The 16,712-nt window shown below is 39.6% G+C and overlaps 1 protein-coding gene across 2 annotated transcripts in view; it reads right to left on the minus strand.

Moving 5' to 3' along the window:
- IREB2 (iron responsive element binding protein 2) overlaps positions 1–16,502 on the minus strand; it is a 32,990-nt gene extending 16,488 nt beyond the window's left edge. Inside the window, exons 1-9 of one of the 2 annotated variants that reach the window (XM_069980467.1) lie at positions 16,399–16,502; positions 10,474–10,534; positions 10,289–10,378; positions 9,109–9,274; positions 7,203–7,340; positions 6,485–6,697; positions 6,295–6,364; positions 5,637–5,820; positions 5,267–5,406 (exon numbers count right to left, since the gene is read on the minus strand). In XM_069980467.1, coding sequence (XP_069836568.1) covers positions 5,267–5,406; positions 5,637–5,820; positions 6,295–6,364; positions 6,485–6,697; positions 7,203–7,340; positions 9,109–9,274; positions 10,289–10,378; positions 10,474–10,534; positions 16,399–16,470 — 1,134 coding nt within the window. In that variant the 5' untranslated portion in view covers positions 16,471–16,502. Of the gene's footprint in view, positions 1–5,266; positions 5,407–5,636; positions 5,821–6,294; positions 6,365–6,484; positions 6,701–7,202; positions 7,341–9,108; positions 9,275–10,288; positions 10,379–10,473; positions 10,535–16,398 lie in introns of both variants that reach the window. The other variant, XM_069980456.1, reaches the window with a different exon arrangement.
- Between the last annotated feature and the right edge of the window lie 210 nt (positions 16,503–16,712).

Here is a 16,712-nt window from a genome sequence, read left to right on the forward strand (position 1 = left end):
ATCAGGGGCTGAGAGGGGCGGTCGGCGGTGTTCGGCAGCTCGCCACCTATTGGTGAGAGGGAGAGGGGGGCGGTCCCTCTCTATGAATTTAAGCGGGAGGTTTTGATGTGTGTGCCAACGGAACAGGAACCCAGCCAGCTTCTGAACCAGCATACTACAGCAGGTGGAGGAGCTTCCCACTACTGCTACTACAACTTCTTCAACTTCAGTCATGGAGGAAGAAGCTGAACACACTGAGACACAGGAATCCCAGGCAGAGGTTCGCATGGTGGTGAGAGGTGTTGTAACCCAGATATTTTTTCCTGTGGTCACTTTCCTGATGTTTTTTTTCTACTATTGTAGGATTCTTCTAAAAAAGGAAAGAGTAGAAAGGAGTGTTTGATGTGTCATAAGAAACTACATTCCTCCTATTCCAAATCCCTGTGCAATATATGCCTTAGTAGAGTTATGGAAGAAGAATCTCCTTCCTTCATGAAGAGCATTAAGGGTTTAATTAGAGAAGAAGTCACGAAGGCTATGCCTAAGGAGAGGTCTGGTTCAGCCACTTCTACCCCAGCCTCTACCTCGGCTTCTTCAGCCTCTACATCTAGAACCGAGGTGGCAATATCCTGCTCTTCCAGTCCTGTTATCACACTGGAGTCTGATCCAGAGGAAGAGGGGGAATGTCAAGCATCTTCTGACAATTCATCAGATGAATTATCAGGCAGGCCATTATTTTCGGTGGACAAAGTAGAGTCCCTAGTTAAGGCAGTTAGAGCCACAATGAATATGGAGGACACTAAAGAGACTTTATCTATTCAAGACAAGATGTTTGAAAGTCTGGCCCCTAGGAAAAGGAAAGTGTTTCCAATCCATCATACGATGAAGGATCTAATTGATAGAGAGTGGAAAAAACCGGATAAAAAGTTTTTTGTACCTAGGGCTATGAAACGCAAATATCCCTTTGATGAAACAGAGACTGAAAGATGGGATAGAGCCCCTATGATTGATCCTCCAGTGTCTAAAATAACAAGAAATCAAGGGGCTTTGCCCTTTGAGGATACAGGGACATTGAAGGATCCCATGGATAGAAGAGCAGATAGCTTTCTTAGGAAAGACTGGGAGGCTACTGCAGCTATCTTTAAACCCATGATAGCTAACACTTCCGTAGCTAGATCACTAAAACTCTGGCTAGAAGAATTGGAATCCAATATCAGGGATGGTACACCCAGGGAAGATCTTCTAAAAGCCTTCCCGACTATTTTTGGGGCGGTGGATTTTATGACTGATGCCTCAGCAGACTCCCTTAGGTTAGCCGCTAGAGCTACAGCAGTCTCTAACTCCGTAGAGCCCGTAGAGCTATCTGGGTAAAAGATTGGAAGGGGGAAGCTACATCTAAGTCTAAATTATGTGCCCTTCCATGTCAGGGAGAATTATTATTCGGTCCCGCGTTAGATACGATATTAGAAAAAGCATCGGACCGTAAGAGGAAGTTCCCCTCCATTCCTCCTCCTCCCAAGAGGCCCTTTCATAGCAAGGGAAGGGGTGGGGGGGCTCAAACTTCTTATTCAAAACAAAGAAATTGGAAAACCCCTGGTAAAGGGAGGGGTTATTTGTTCTCCAAAATTAATGCCTCCAAAAAAGATGATAAAAAATGACGCCAGGGGGCCTGTGGGGGGACGCCTGATGCGATTCTCTCAGGAATGGGAGATGATAACCTCAAGCAGTTGGGTGAAGGATTCAATAAAGTATGGATTAAAATTAAAAATTCTGTCTCCCCCAGGTCATCGATTTGTCATAACAGATTTGAGCCGATATCCAGAGAAACAGGCAACTTTGGAGGCCGAAGTCCTGTCTCTTCTCCAGGAGGAGGTGTTGGTTCAGGTCCCCAGTGCGGAGCAGGGGTTGGGGTTTTACTCGACCCTGTTCCTAGTGAGGAAGCCCAACGGTACGTTTCGCACAATTATAAATCTAAAGGACTTGAATCGACACCTCTGCTACGAGAAATGCAGGATGGAGACCATTCAATCGGCCATCCTAAACCTGTCAAAAGATTGCTACATGTGCACTCTGGATCTTCGAGATGCATACTACCATCTCCCCATTTTCCCAGACCACCAGAATCTGCTGAGAGTGGCAATTCGTATGGGGGGGGGGGGAAACCATCATTATCAGTACACGGCTCTCCCCTTCGGGTTGTGCCAGGCACCCACAGTATTCACAAAGCTGATTTCGGAGGTGATGGCTCATGTCAGGGAGCAGAACATTGTCATAATTCCATACTTAGACGATTTTCTGATAGTAGGTCCGTCAGAAAGGATAGTCTCCCAGCATTGCCTGTCAGTCCAGAACATCTTCTCGAAACTAGGTCTGGAAGTAAATCTAGAAAAGTCCAGCCTATGCCCAAACTCCTTTTTGGGGATAAGACTAGATTCTTTGGTTCAACGTTCTTTTCTTCCTCCCCAAAAAGTGGATCTGATCATTACAAGGGTAAAGGATCTTTTAAGCCGGGGTTTCTGTTCCCTAAGACAAGCCATGTCAGTCCTGGGACTTATGACGTCTGCCATTCCAGCAGTAGCATGGGCACACTATCATTCCAGGACCCTACAGGCACAGATTCTAGACACCTGGGACAGACAGAGAGAGTCACTAGACAAGACTTTTACACTATCTCCCCCAGTCCTGAGATCCCTACAATGGTGGGTGACACGAAAAAACCTGACAGAAGGCATTCCTTGGGAAAAAAGGGATATATTTCAGATCACGACGGACGCCAGCCCGTCATGCAGAATCCTTATTACTACAGGGGAAATGGAACAGCTCGGAGTGTCAGGACCCTCAGAATCTCAGGGAATTAAGAGCAGTCCTTTACACTCCTATCTCGATGCCTACACATTATCAGAAACAGACATGTCCGGATTCTAACAGACAATTCTACAGTTGTGGCATACCTGAACCATCAAGGGGGAACTAGGTCAGCTCAGTTAATGAGAGTATCCCATTTCATCTTTCGGTTAATAGAGAAGCAGGTAGCCTCCATCTCAGCCCTCCATCTCAAAGGGACGGACAACATCAGGGCCGACTTCTTGAGCAGAGTATCTCTGAATCAGGGGGAATGGGTTCTCAGTCCAGCAGTTTTTCAGCAGATCATAACCATGTGGGGGGTCCCTCTAATAGATCTTTTTGCTACCAGGGACAACAGGAGAGTGGAGAGATTTTCTTCCCTCAATCCCAGTGATCTTCCATCGGGAGTGGATGCCTTTGTTCAGGATTGGAGCAAGGGCCTACTCTATGCTTTTCCTCCCATTCGGATGATTCAGAGGATGCTGAGAAAGATCCGTCAGGACAAAGCTCTAGTCATAGTAGTTGCACCCTTCTGGCCAAGGAGGGTATGGTTTTCTTGGCTCAGGAAACTCTCAGTAGCCAGGCCGTGGGTCCTTCCGGAGGTTCCGGATCTTCTATCTCAGGGACCGGTTCTTCATCCTTCATCGCTAAATCTTCATCTGACGGCCTGGCTGTTGAGAGGCGACTGATGCTAGACAGAGGCCTATCAAATTCAGTCATTGATACCTTGCTAGCTAGCAGGAAGAAAGTTACTTCCCAGATATATCTGAGGACTTGGAAGGCGTTTTGTAGATTCATGTCAGTCCCGGTAAACGTGATAATACCCCCAAACATTCCTAAAGTCTTGGAATTTTTGCAGAAAGGTCTCGAGCTAGGGTTAAAACCTAGTACATTAAAAGTACAGATCTCTGCCCTCAGCGCCTTATTTGATTATAAAATTGCAGACCACCCCTGGATTAGGCGGTTTATTAAGGCCGCAGGCAGACTTAGACCCACTATTACACCTAGAATTCCTCCGTGGGACTTAAACATCGTTTTGACAGCCTTGTCAGTATCACCTTTTGAGCCGTTAGAAGAACTCTCAGATAAGATCTTAACCTTAAAATTGGCCTTTTTTTTGGCAATTAGAACGGCTAGACGAGTAGGGGAAATATCGGCCTTATCCATTAATAAACCCTATATGAACATTCTTTCAGATAGAGTTATCCTGTCACCAGACCCAGCTTTTTTACCTAAGGTGGTAACTGATTTTCATCGCTCTCAGGAAGTAATTTTACCATCTTTTTGTCCCGAGCCTAAGAACGAGGGGGAAAAAAGATTCCATGCATTGGATGTTAGAAGGTGCCTTATCATGTATTTAGAAAAAACAAGGGAATAGAGGAAATCTCAACAGTTGCTAGTCCTTTTTTTCGGCAAAAATAGGGGCCAGTCAGCTTCCGCAAAGACGGTAGCTAGATGGATTAAGGATGCTATTTCCCTAGCCTATTCATCTTCTAATTTAGTTCCTCCTACAGGTTTTGGTGCCCATACAACTAGAGCAGTCTCTACTTTCTGGGCCGAAAGGGCTGCAGCATCTATCCCTCAGATCTGCAGAGCAGCTACTTGGAGCTCACCTCACACATTTTTCAGGCATTATAGGTTGCAGTTGCCAGGTACCGCAGATCTCTCCTTCGGGAGAAAAGTCCTGCAGGCAGTAGTCCCCCCCTAATTTAGCCTAGTCTAGTCTCCAGGGGTGCTGTCATAGGGCGAGAAGGGAAAACTTAAATTACTTACGGTAATTGTTTTTCTTTGAGCCCATGACATCACCCCTCTAAATACCCACCCTATATATAGTTAAAAGTGTATATATATATGTATATATATTATTCTTCACCGGGTGTTTAAAGTGGGATTTTTGATATTATTAAACATACGAGATAAGATTATTTAGTTCTCTATGAAAAAAAATAAAAAATAAAAAAAAATTCTAGTTGCTTCTGCCTCCTTAGGCGGAAGGTGAACTCTCCGTTGAGGGGAGCTATTTTTCTCTGCTGGAGAGCAGAGTTGTGTTTATCTCTTCTAGAATCCAGGATACTTGTGGAACGAACTGGTGTAAGGGGTTGAGATGGCTCCTTTTAAAGCTTGATTGATTAATTGATTGCCTGGCGGCTGTTTCCTGTCTGATGAGAAGGGGGATGGACGCTCTCCAGGGGTGCTGTCATGGGCTCAAAGAAAAACAATTACCGTAAGTAATTTAAGTTTTTTCCTTGGAAGCTGAAGTGCCACAGAAGTGATGCTAAGCTACAGCATGCATGCCCCCCCCTCGTTCACCTCTCTGGCTTGACAAATTGAAATTGAGCTGTAGGTTCAGCCCTGTACAATCAGTCGAGACAGGGAGGATGTGGAGGGGAAGAGGCATGTATGTATTTCAGGATTAAAAGCCCTAACCTATTTGAATTCTCACCTTAGTGATGCTTAAAACGACATCTATGGAAGTGGAAAGTTGAGACACAGAGCCAGTCACCTCACAACCAATAACTTCTGGTAGCGATAACGTGGTGGGTATGCCGAGCATTGCTGCTTCTGATTCTATTCCTCCAACACCTTCAAAAGTAAACACTGGTTATACAGGCAGTTAAAAGAAAGCTTGTCGCAGTCCTATATAAATGGCCACATATTCCACAATTTATTTCTCAAGAAAAATAAACTTACAAAGTTATTTCCCCTGATCTACAAGTACACAGAAATAGGGTGCAGTGAAAGTCAGATTTGTAATTAACATGGTTTAAAGGGCCAAAAACTTATTTGGCATAGTGGATATCAAACGTACTTACCTAAACCCAAGATTCCAAGGCCATTCACCATAGTAGTGTGAGAATCAGTACCAAGAACACTGTCTGGATATAAGAAGCCTTTTTCCTCCATAACTAATCTGGACAAGTACTCCAAATTCACTTGATGCACAGTGCCAGTCTCCGGAGGTATCACTGTGACATTCTTGAAAGCCTTTGAACACCACTAATAAAAACACAGTGAACAACAGCAGTGTTAGCTAAATGGTCTATATATTTTCAACATTCAACAAAAATATATCACTTAATTTAGCAAACAGAATCCTCTGTAAAATATAAAAAAAATTGTAGCACTCAAGGTGACTGACGTGCCATTTCATTGCAGATAGGTAAGGTGGTTTAACATGGCATTATATGGCCCAATATTTTGAATCAGTATTTCTATGCCAAAGCCAGGAGTGGGTTCAAAACACAGAAAAGGCACAACATTTTTCAATAGGTTTTTGTCTGTAAGGTCCACTTCTGATCTTGGTATTATTATTTTATTTTTGTGGGATGTGATTCTACCGTTGGGATTTTTCTTTTTCAAAGCATCATTGTCACTTGGAAAAAACTTTTGACATGTGGTGGTTGATAAAACAAAAAAGGGAAAAAATATATTATAAAATGGAAAAAACATAAGCCTTTAAAAAATTCTTACCTTAAAAAATTGAAGTCTTTCCTTATTCCGGTTAAATTCAATCTCAAGACTTTTCAGTGCAGCCTCTGGTCTATAAGAAGAGGCAGCACAAATAATTTTATATGTAAATAATAATTTTAAATGTGCATATTTATTATGATAAATATGCATACAAAAGAAAACTACTATTTAGTATAACAATACATCTTACTCTGGAATAGGCTGCAAATGGAAAGGACATAACATTGGGGTGTTCTCAATCTGTTCACGAGAGATCCTGCTTGATGATCCTGAATCACAGGCTCCCCTGCAGCTACTCTGCCCTCCACAGTGGGACTTTGTGCCTGCAGATTTAGCTTGTGAGAACTTGGAAGCTGGTCTGTGTGAATCAATTGAGGTTGCGGTAGAAATTGTCTGTGCTGCACTGCTATGAGAAACAATATTTTATTTCAATAATTTAACAAAATACATGCAGCTTCACCAAATCACTGCAGATATGTATGACAATCTGGCTTTAAATGTGGAAGCCTGCAAACTGAAACCAAAAATGTCACAAACTAATAAAATGTTGCAACTATTAGGGCAAGTTATCATAGTAACAATAGGATTATTACACTGTAATTTATGGAGATGGATCTGCCCTCTCTAAAAAGTGGCTGCTACTTTGGTTTACAGAGACCCAAAATTCTATAATACATACAGGACATTGTCTCAAAGAGGACCGGTGACCTCTTCTGACATGTCTGTTATAAATCTGGAACATTCTTGGGCAGCAGGAAATTGATGACCAGTTTCAGATTGTAACAGTGAAATGTAAAATAAACAGTCCAATGTATTCATAACATTGCACTTCAAATTTCTGAAAGCTAGAGAGCAAGGTTTTGGCCTTCATAGAGTGTATTGATTTATTGATATTAAAAATGAAATACCATTTAGTAAAATCCAGTTGCAAAGAATGATCAGCAATGAGGTCTGTTGGACAGACTGGATTCACTAGTTTTGGATCTCGGTCAAGTTTCTTCACAGCATCTCTCATTGCAGCAAAGTCAACCATCGCAGGAATGCCACTATAATAAAATAAAAAATACATATACAAATAGCTGTTTTAACAAAACTACATAGACTTAAAGGTTACCTGTCAGTCTTAATTTTGAAATCTAAAAGAACAGGGGAGGTGATATAAAGCATGTTTTTAAGTTGCATTATTTTTTGTTTGTTTTTAGCTATCATACTTTAAAACAAAGCTTTAGCTGTCCAAGCATGATGGGAATTGTAGTTTTGCAACAGCTGGAAGGCCAAAGGTTCAAACGCAGGAAGTCCCGGCCAATACAGAGTGTCATGGCTGAATGAGTCTGTCAATGAAATGACTGCCTTCTCTGAGAGGGCACTGGGATTTCCTGTGTTAGGTCTCTTTTTGCAATTATTTTAAATTGCAAACAAGCTTTATTTCACATCCCCTGTTGATTTAAATTTTTAAAGTTATAATTACAGGTACCCATTTGTAATGGAGCCCGTCTACTGCAACCCACAAAAAGGTGAGGAGGAAACCAAACAGCCGTGCACTTCTCCCTGCCCATTCTAAAAACCAGTGGAGGTCTGAACACTCAGACCTCAATCCATCAAAACTTTTTAGGTAACTTCTGTGACATAACAATGTATATATCATCCTCCATCAGGCGGTATTCCTGAATCAGTAAGCTCTCTTCCCTCCATGGCACAATGCAACTTGGCAACCCTAATGTAGACCTTTGTCAATTATGTCAAAGATTGGCAAAAGTTAAGAGGTTGCATTGTGCCAAAGAGGAATAAAAGCTCGCTGATTTGTTAAAGGACAGGGTCACTTAAAAGAGAAAGAATCAGCAGGTTAGAAGCACCTAACTTGCTGAAATCTAAGAAAAATATACCGAAAGGGTTCCAGCACTTCAGGGAAAAATATTTAAAATTCAAATTCTTTATTGCATATCAAGGTAAAAATCCGCTGCTTAACACAACCAATGCGTTTTGCGTGCATGTAACCTGGATATGCAATAAAGAATTTGAATTTTAAATATTTGTCCGTTGAGTGGAAGCCCTTCTGTATATTTTTCTTACCTTTCGGATTGCGGGTGGCCGCCGTTGGATCCGTGCACCCTCCTCTGATGAACTGTGACTCTGCTTTTGGGATGAGGTGAGCTAACTCTCTCCCTTTGCTTTTTTAACCTGCTGAAATGGCCCTATAGGGCACAGGGTTATTAGCAAGTTTATTTAATATATTAAATACGTGTTTCGGCACACAGGGGGAGGGGCTATGGCCCTCAATGCATCTGTTCACCCCTCTTTACTAATATTAGCAAAATGGTGCAGAATGCCACACCAATATTCAAGAGGGACGGACCGATGCACCGCGGGCAGTAGATCAACATCACTGGTACGAATTTTTGTATTATATATAACTCATGTTGACGGGAATAATAATTTGAGAATGTAAATGTCAGATCTGACCTGGTTAGATCTTTAGCCTAGCCTATCCTATCTTTAGGATGGGCAGTCAATCAATGTTTGGTAGGGTGTCGACAACCCCACCGATCGGCTGGCTGGCACCTGCCCTTCACAGTGACAGGTCCTTTATACCAGTGCTTCTCAATTCCAGTCTTAATGGCCCACCAACGGGTCATGTTTTGAGAGTATCCCATACAAAGAACACCTGTGATAATACCTGATGCAATGAATATAATGTCACCCATGAAATACTAAGGAGTTCCTAAAAACATGACCAGTTGGTGGGCCATGAGGACTGGAATTGAGAAGCACTGCTCTAAACTTTTCAGCTGCAAGTGTTCACCATACAATACGTACGTAAAATCCTGCAAGACAACACGGGCTGGAAGAAAGGGAATTTCTTGGCATTCACAGTTAGCGTTCCACTTCAAAACATTCAAAGCATCACCCTCTTTTACCAACACGCCATCACAATTACGCACCACAGCTTCCAGCACCACTCGGATGCAAAAAGGCAAGGCATCTGAAATAGAATAGATCATGTTAAAATATAATCTAGTAAACAATAAAAGGGGAATGTCAACCCCTGTCCATAAGGCACATCATGGAGATTTAAGGGATCCCTGTTTTGGACCATTCTTCAAGCGTGACAATGGAGAGCTTAGAACCTTCCCCTGCTTCAGTGATGTAAACTAAGGGCTTAGACAAACGTTTGCAAAATACGGTCTGTTATACAAATCATAAGTATACACTTATTACGGGGAATGCTTATAAAGTGCTCTTTTCCCTGCACTTACTACTGCATCAAGGCTTCACTTCCTGGATAAAATGGTGATGTCACGACCAGACTCCCATAGCTGTGCGGGCTGTGGCTGCTGGAGAGGATGATGGCAAGGGGACACTGAGGGACACAGGGCACTGGAGGGACACTGAGCATCCATTTGCCATCATCCTCTCCAGCATCAACAGCCCGCACAGCTCTGGGAGTCGGGTCGTGACATCACCATTTTATCCAGGAAGTGAAGCCTTGATGCAGTAGTAAGTGCAGGGAAAAAAGCACTTTATAAGCATTTCCCGTAATACGTGTATATTGGTGATTTGTATAACTTTTGGGGGGGCAATACAATACTTTAATAAAAAATTTCACCGGACTTCTTTAATAAACAGTATACTGTCTGTGCACAGAGCATATATTGTGGACAATTGTCCACCGTTGTGACTAGGATTAAATTTAGCACTGAAGCTAGACCCCCCCACCCCCTGCCCATAATGAAACACTGATATTAGCACCTAAGCTGTAGCTAGGAAGAATTCACACACAGTCAGAAGTGAAGAAATATAAGTCTCTCCTGTATATTTCCTATTCCTTTTTAAAACTTCTGACTGTTTCAAAAGACTGGATAAAAAACTGTCACAAAAAACTGTGTGCGAAACCCCTTATGGTGTAACTTATGTGAACTTACAGACAACAACATGTCACCACGGAATCTTGAAGCACACTAAAGTCTGCATATTATTCTGGCAGTAAACTACTCACCATACTCTGAGCCCTGCAGTTTGGAAATATTGAAAAAAGTCTTATCTGGACTGCACTCAAGAGGTTCTATCAAGTATCTGAAGGGGTTCTCTGTAAAACGACATGAAAGAAAAAACTAGTTCAGTTTATATACTGAACACACATACATGACATTTCTCATGCTGGTGAAGTCTTGAATAATCTACCTTTAACATTAACTGAATGCATCATCCCCTTCTTATCTCCCTGATCGTGGTGGTCACCACCCTGAGAAAACAAAAGAAACATGAAATTTATTTTTATTACAAACGCTTTATCTATAATTCTTAGATTCTTTATCAAGGAGGGGGGGAAAAAAACTCTAAATTTCATATTTTTGTTTCTTAGGTACATATTAGCGGTTGATTTTAAAATGAAAGTACTATAGGATGTTAAAGTGGTTTTTGGAAGAAAAGAATAAAATTAACAATCACACCTATGATTGCATGGCAATGCCTGGTTGAACAGGCTTTTCCCATGACTGACTGAGGCCAGAAATCACCACAGCTGAGAAGGCATTTCCTGTGTGTCAAGAGAGCAGGAAGTACCGAGTAGCAAGGACTGGCACAAAGTGGGGGGGTGCACATTTTAATTCTCTTTTTTTTTTGTCCCACCCTGAGCACAATTAAAAATATAAAGGATATATTGGCAAAATAATTCTTTTTTTTGCTATTACATTGCTTTAATAATAATGTTATATAGTCATTAAAATATAGTTATATAGTCATTTTTGGCTACCGTTCAACCTTGTCTGATCAGTGGGTTTCAACTACTGAGACTCTAAGCAATCCCCCACTGCCATTTCATTAAAATTCCTGGACATGACCAAGGGCCCTATTCCACCGGACGATTATCGTTCAGATTATCGTTAAATCGTTTGAATCTAAACAGTAATCGTTCGTTTGAATAGCAGTTAACGATTAACGACCGAACGAGAAATCGTTGATCGCTTTTTAAGACCTGGACCTATTTTTATCGTTGCTCGTTTGCAAAACGTTTGCATTGAATAAGACGTTGTTCCATCGTTTGCAGTAGATACGAACGCAACAGCGAAGAAATAGCGAAGAAAAAACGATCGTAAATACGATCATAAGTAACGATTATCGTTCCATGGAAACGAGTGAACGTTTTCAGGTCTTTCGCAATAGCGGTCGTTTGAGATTGTTAATCGTTAACGATTATGCGAACGATAATCGTCCGGTGGAATAGGGCCCTAAGGGTGCGTTTACACAGAAAGTTTATCTGACAGGTTCTCTGCCAAAGATTTGAAGCCAAAGCCAGGAATAGATTTGAAAAGAGGAGAACTCTCAGGCTTTCCTTTATGACCTTTTCCCTGTTTATAGTCTGTTTCTGGCTTTGGCTTCAAATCTTTGGCAGATAATCTGTCAGATAATCTTTCTGTGTAAATGGACCCTAAGATAGAGGAGTAGTATTGAGAGAACCTGTCAAAATGTTCAGGTTTGGCAATGTTATCCGAACCAGAATGATCAGCATTTCATTCCCTGTGGCTGGATGTTGGATGCCGCCCTAGGGAGTCCTGGAAAACATGAGCAAAACCACAGGCTGTATCCATGTCTTCCTGGCAGCCATTGGGAATCAAAAACCCCTTATAAAGCACCCAGGCTGGTGCAATCATTTTGCAACAAGGACACAGTTGGCTGAAAGACATCACCAAGTAGTGAATATGGTAGAGGCCGGGGTCCTGTCCTCTATGATTACACTGTAGAGTGCAGGTTGGCTTCTTTTCTATAACTATTATGTCTGCCCTGGAGGCTGTCATGTTACAGCCTTGGTGACATAGCATCTAACATCTCAGACTGGGCAACAGGCAACAATGGATGAAGCTGGCACTGACAGTGATACCCCCACCCCAACATTCTGAGAGTTTCTGCAATGAAGCAGGGTAAACACATCACAGGGCAGACCTGCTATGGTTGGAAATGACAGCTGTAAACCCATAAAGAAAGTGTATGCAGGAGTTAATCCTATGCGCTGTGATGTCTAGTATATGGGCTCTGTGAATGCAGAACTACCCGAAAAAGTGCAATTTTGGATTTGTGTTTTAACAAGGGGCTAGCTGGACGCCTGCACATTATTGAAAAATTTCACAAATTTAAAATTGGTGTATACAGCGCTATATACTCCCCTTGACACTGCATAAGCATAACTGGGACAGCATAGCATATAAATTCACAGACTAGGTCAGTATGAAGAGAAGCACAGGATTCACCAACAGCACAGCACAGATGATATATGTCACCCACTGTGCCCTGGTAATACACCCTGATAATACATAGCATATACCTAATATATTATAGTACACTAATCCCTAATAATAACCGTAATAATACACAGCATATACCTATTATATTATAGTACACTAATCCCTAATAATAACCGAAATAATACACAGCATATACCTATTATATCATAATACACTACTCCCTAATAATACACTGCATATACCTATTATATCATAATACACTACTCCCTAATAATACACTGCATATACCTATCATAATACACTACTCCCTAATAATACACTGCATATACCTATCATAATACACTACTGCCTAATAATACACTGCATATACCTATCATAATACACTACTCCCTAATAATACACTGCATATACCTATCATAATACACTACTCCCTAATAATACACTGCATATACCTATCATAATACACTACTCCCTAATAATACACTGCATATACCTATTATATCATAATACACTACTCCCTAATAATACACTGCATATACCTATCATATCATAATACACTACTCCCTAATAATACACTGCATATACCTATTATATCATAATACACTACTCCCTAATAATACACTGCATATACCTATCATATCATAATACACTACTCCCTAATAATACACTGCATATACCTATTATATCATAATACACTACTCCCTAATAATACACTGCATATACCTATCATAATACACTACTCCCTAATAATACACTGCATATACCTATTATATCATAATACACTACTCCCTAATAATACACTGCATATACCTATTATATCATAATACACTACTTCCTAATAATACACTGCATATACCTATTATATCATAATACACTACTTCCTAATAATACACTGTATATACCTATTATATCATAATACACTACTCCCTAATAATACACTGCATATACCTATCATAACACACTGCATATACCTATCATAATACACTACTCCCTAATAATACACTGCATATACCTATCATAATACACTGCATATACCTATCATAATACACTACTCCCTAATAATACACTGCATTTACCTATCATAATACACTACTCCCTAATAATACACTGCATATACCTATCATAATACACTACTCCCTAATAATACACTGCATATACCTATCATAATACACTACTCCCTAATAATACACTGCATATACCTATCATAATACACTACTCCCTAATAATACACTGCATATACCTATCATAATACACAGCATATACCTATCATAATACACTACTGCCTAATAATACACTGCATATACCTATTATATCATAATACACTACTGCCTAATAATACACAGCATATACCTATCATAATACACTACTCCCTAATAATACACTGCATATACCTATCATAATACACTACTCCCTAATAATACACTGCATATACCTATCATAATACACTACTGCCTAATAATACACAGCATATACCTATCATAATACACTACTCCCTAATAATACACTGCATATACCTATCATAATACACTACTCCCTCATAATACACAGCATATACCTATCATAATACACTACTTCCTAATAATACACTGTATATACCTATTATATCATAATACACTACTTCCTAATAATACACAGCATATACCTATCATAATACACTACTCCCTAATAATACACAGCATATACCTATCATAATACACTACTTCCTAATAATACACAGCATATACCTATCATAATACACTACTTCCTAATAATACACTGCATATACCTATCATAATACACTACTCCCTAATAATACACTGCATATACCTATGATAATACACTGCATATACCTATCATAATACACTACTCCCTAATAATACACTGCATATACCTATTATATCATAATACACTACTTCCTAATAATACACTGCATATACCTATCATAATACACTGCATATACCTATCATAATACACTACTCCCTAATAATACACAGCATATACCTATCATAATACACTACTTCCTAATAATACACTGCATATACCTATCATAATACACTACTCCCTAATAATACACTGCATATACCTATCATAATACACTACTCCCTAATAATACACTGCATATACCTATCATAATACACTACTCCCTAATAATACACTGCATATACCTATCATAATACACTACTCCCTAATAATACACTGCATATACCTATCATAATACACTACTCCCTAATAATACACTGCATATACCTATCATAATACACTACTGCCTAATAATACACTGCATATACCTATCATAATACACAGCATATACCTATCATAATACACTACTGCCTAATAATACACTGCATATACCTATTATATCATAATACACTACTGCCTAATAATACACTGCATATACCTATCATAATACACTGCATATACCTATCATAATACACTACTCCCTAATAATACACTGCATATACCTATCATAATACACTACTCCCTAATAATACACTGCATATACCTATTATATCATAATACACTACTTCCTAATAATACACTGCATATACCTATCATAATACACTACTCCCTAATAATACACTGCATATACCTATTATATCATAATACACTACTGCCTAATAATACACTGCATATACCTATCATAATACACTACTCCCTAATAATACACTGCATATACCTATTATATCATAATACACTACTTCCTAATAATACACTGCATATACCTATTATATCATAATACACTACTCCCTAATAATACACTGCATATACCTATCATAATACACTACTCCCTAATAATACACTGCATATACCTATCATAATACACTACTCCCTAATAATACACAGCATATACCTATCATAATACACTACTTCCTAATAATACACTGTATATACCTATTATATCATAATACACTACTGCCTAATAATACACTGCATATACCTATTATATCATAATACACTACTCCCTAATAATACACTGCATATACCTATCATAATACACTACTCCCTAATAATACACTGCATATACCTATTATATCATAATACACTACTTCCTAATAATACACTGCATATACCTATTATATCATAATACACTACTCCCTAATAATACACTGCATATACCTATTATATCATAATACACTACTCCCTAATAATACACAGCATATACCTATCATAATACACTACTTCCTAATAATACACTGTATATACCTATTATATCATAATACACTACTGCCTAATAATACACTGCATATACCTATTATATCATAATACACTACTCCCTAATAATACACTGCATATACCTATCATAATACACTACTCCCTAATAATACACTGCATATACCTATTATATCATAATACACTACTTCCTAATAATACACTGCATATACCTATTATAATACACTACTCCCTAATAATACACAGCATATACCTATCATAATACACTACTGCCTAATAATACACTGCATATACCTATCATAATACACTACTCCCTAATAATACACTGCATATACCTATCATAATACACTACTCCCTAATAATACACTGCATATACCTATCATAATACACTACTTCCTAATAATACACTGCATATACCTATTATATCATAATACACTACTCCCTAATAATACACTGCATATACCTATCATAATACACTACTCCCTAATAATACACTGCATATACCTATCATAATACACTAGAGAAGGGGCCCGGGCTGTGGCAGAACAGCCGGGGGAGGCCCACTAACGATATGCATAGGGGCAGAGGTACAAGAGCAAAACAACAGCAAAGAATGCACAAGCCATCGCGATAAGACAGCCGATAACAGGAGGGGAGAGACGTGGCGACCAGCGGACAGAGCGGGCGACTACAAGCAACAAGACAAATAGAAGCTCACAGGGTCACGTCTGGACGAGAGAAACGAGGATGTCTCTGCCTCCCCGTCACCTCCGGAACCTGCAGTCGCCATGTTGACTCCACCGGAGCCAGCTGCCCGATGACGTCGGCTGTGCAGGGTTTTTTTTTTTTTCTTTCAAGCAACTTTATTTGAAAGAGACACACATAGTATAAATAAAGGTTGTTTGGTCGTCTTCAACACAATCAACTTTATTTAAAAGCGATGTGGACAAACAATACGAGCTGAGCTATGCTGTTGGGACATCTAGACTAGACGTGAACAACAGAGAAGCAGAATACCTCCGGGATGGAGAG

This window comes from Dendropsophus ebraccatus, chromosome 1 (assembly GCF_027789765.1).
Source record: "Dendropsophus ebraccatus isolate aDenEbr1 chromosome 1, aDenEbr1.pat, whole genome shotgun sequence".
NCBI lineage: Eukaryota > Metazoa > Chordata > Amphibia > Anura > Hylidae > Dendropsophus > Dendropsophus ebraccatus.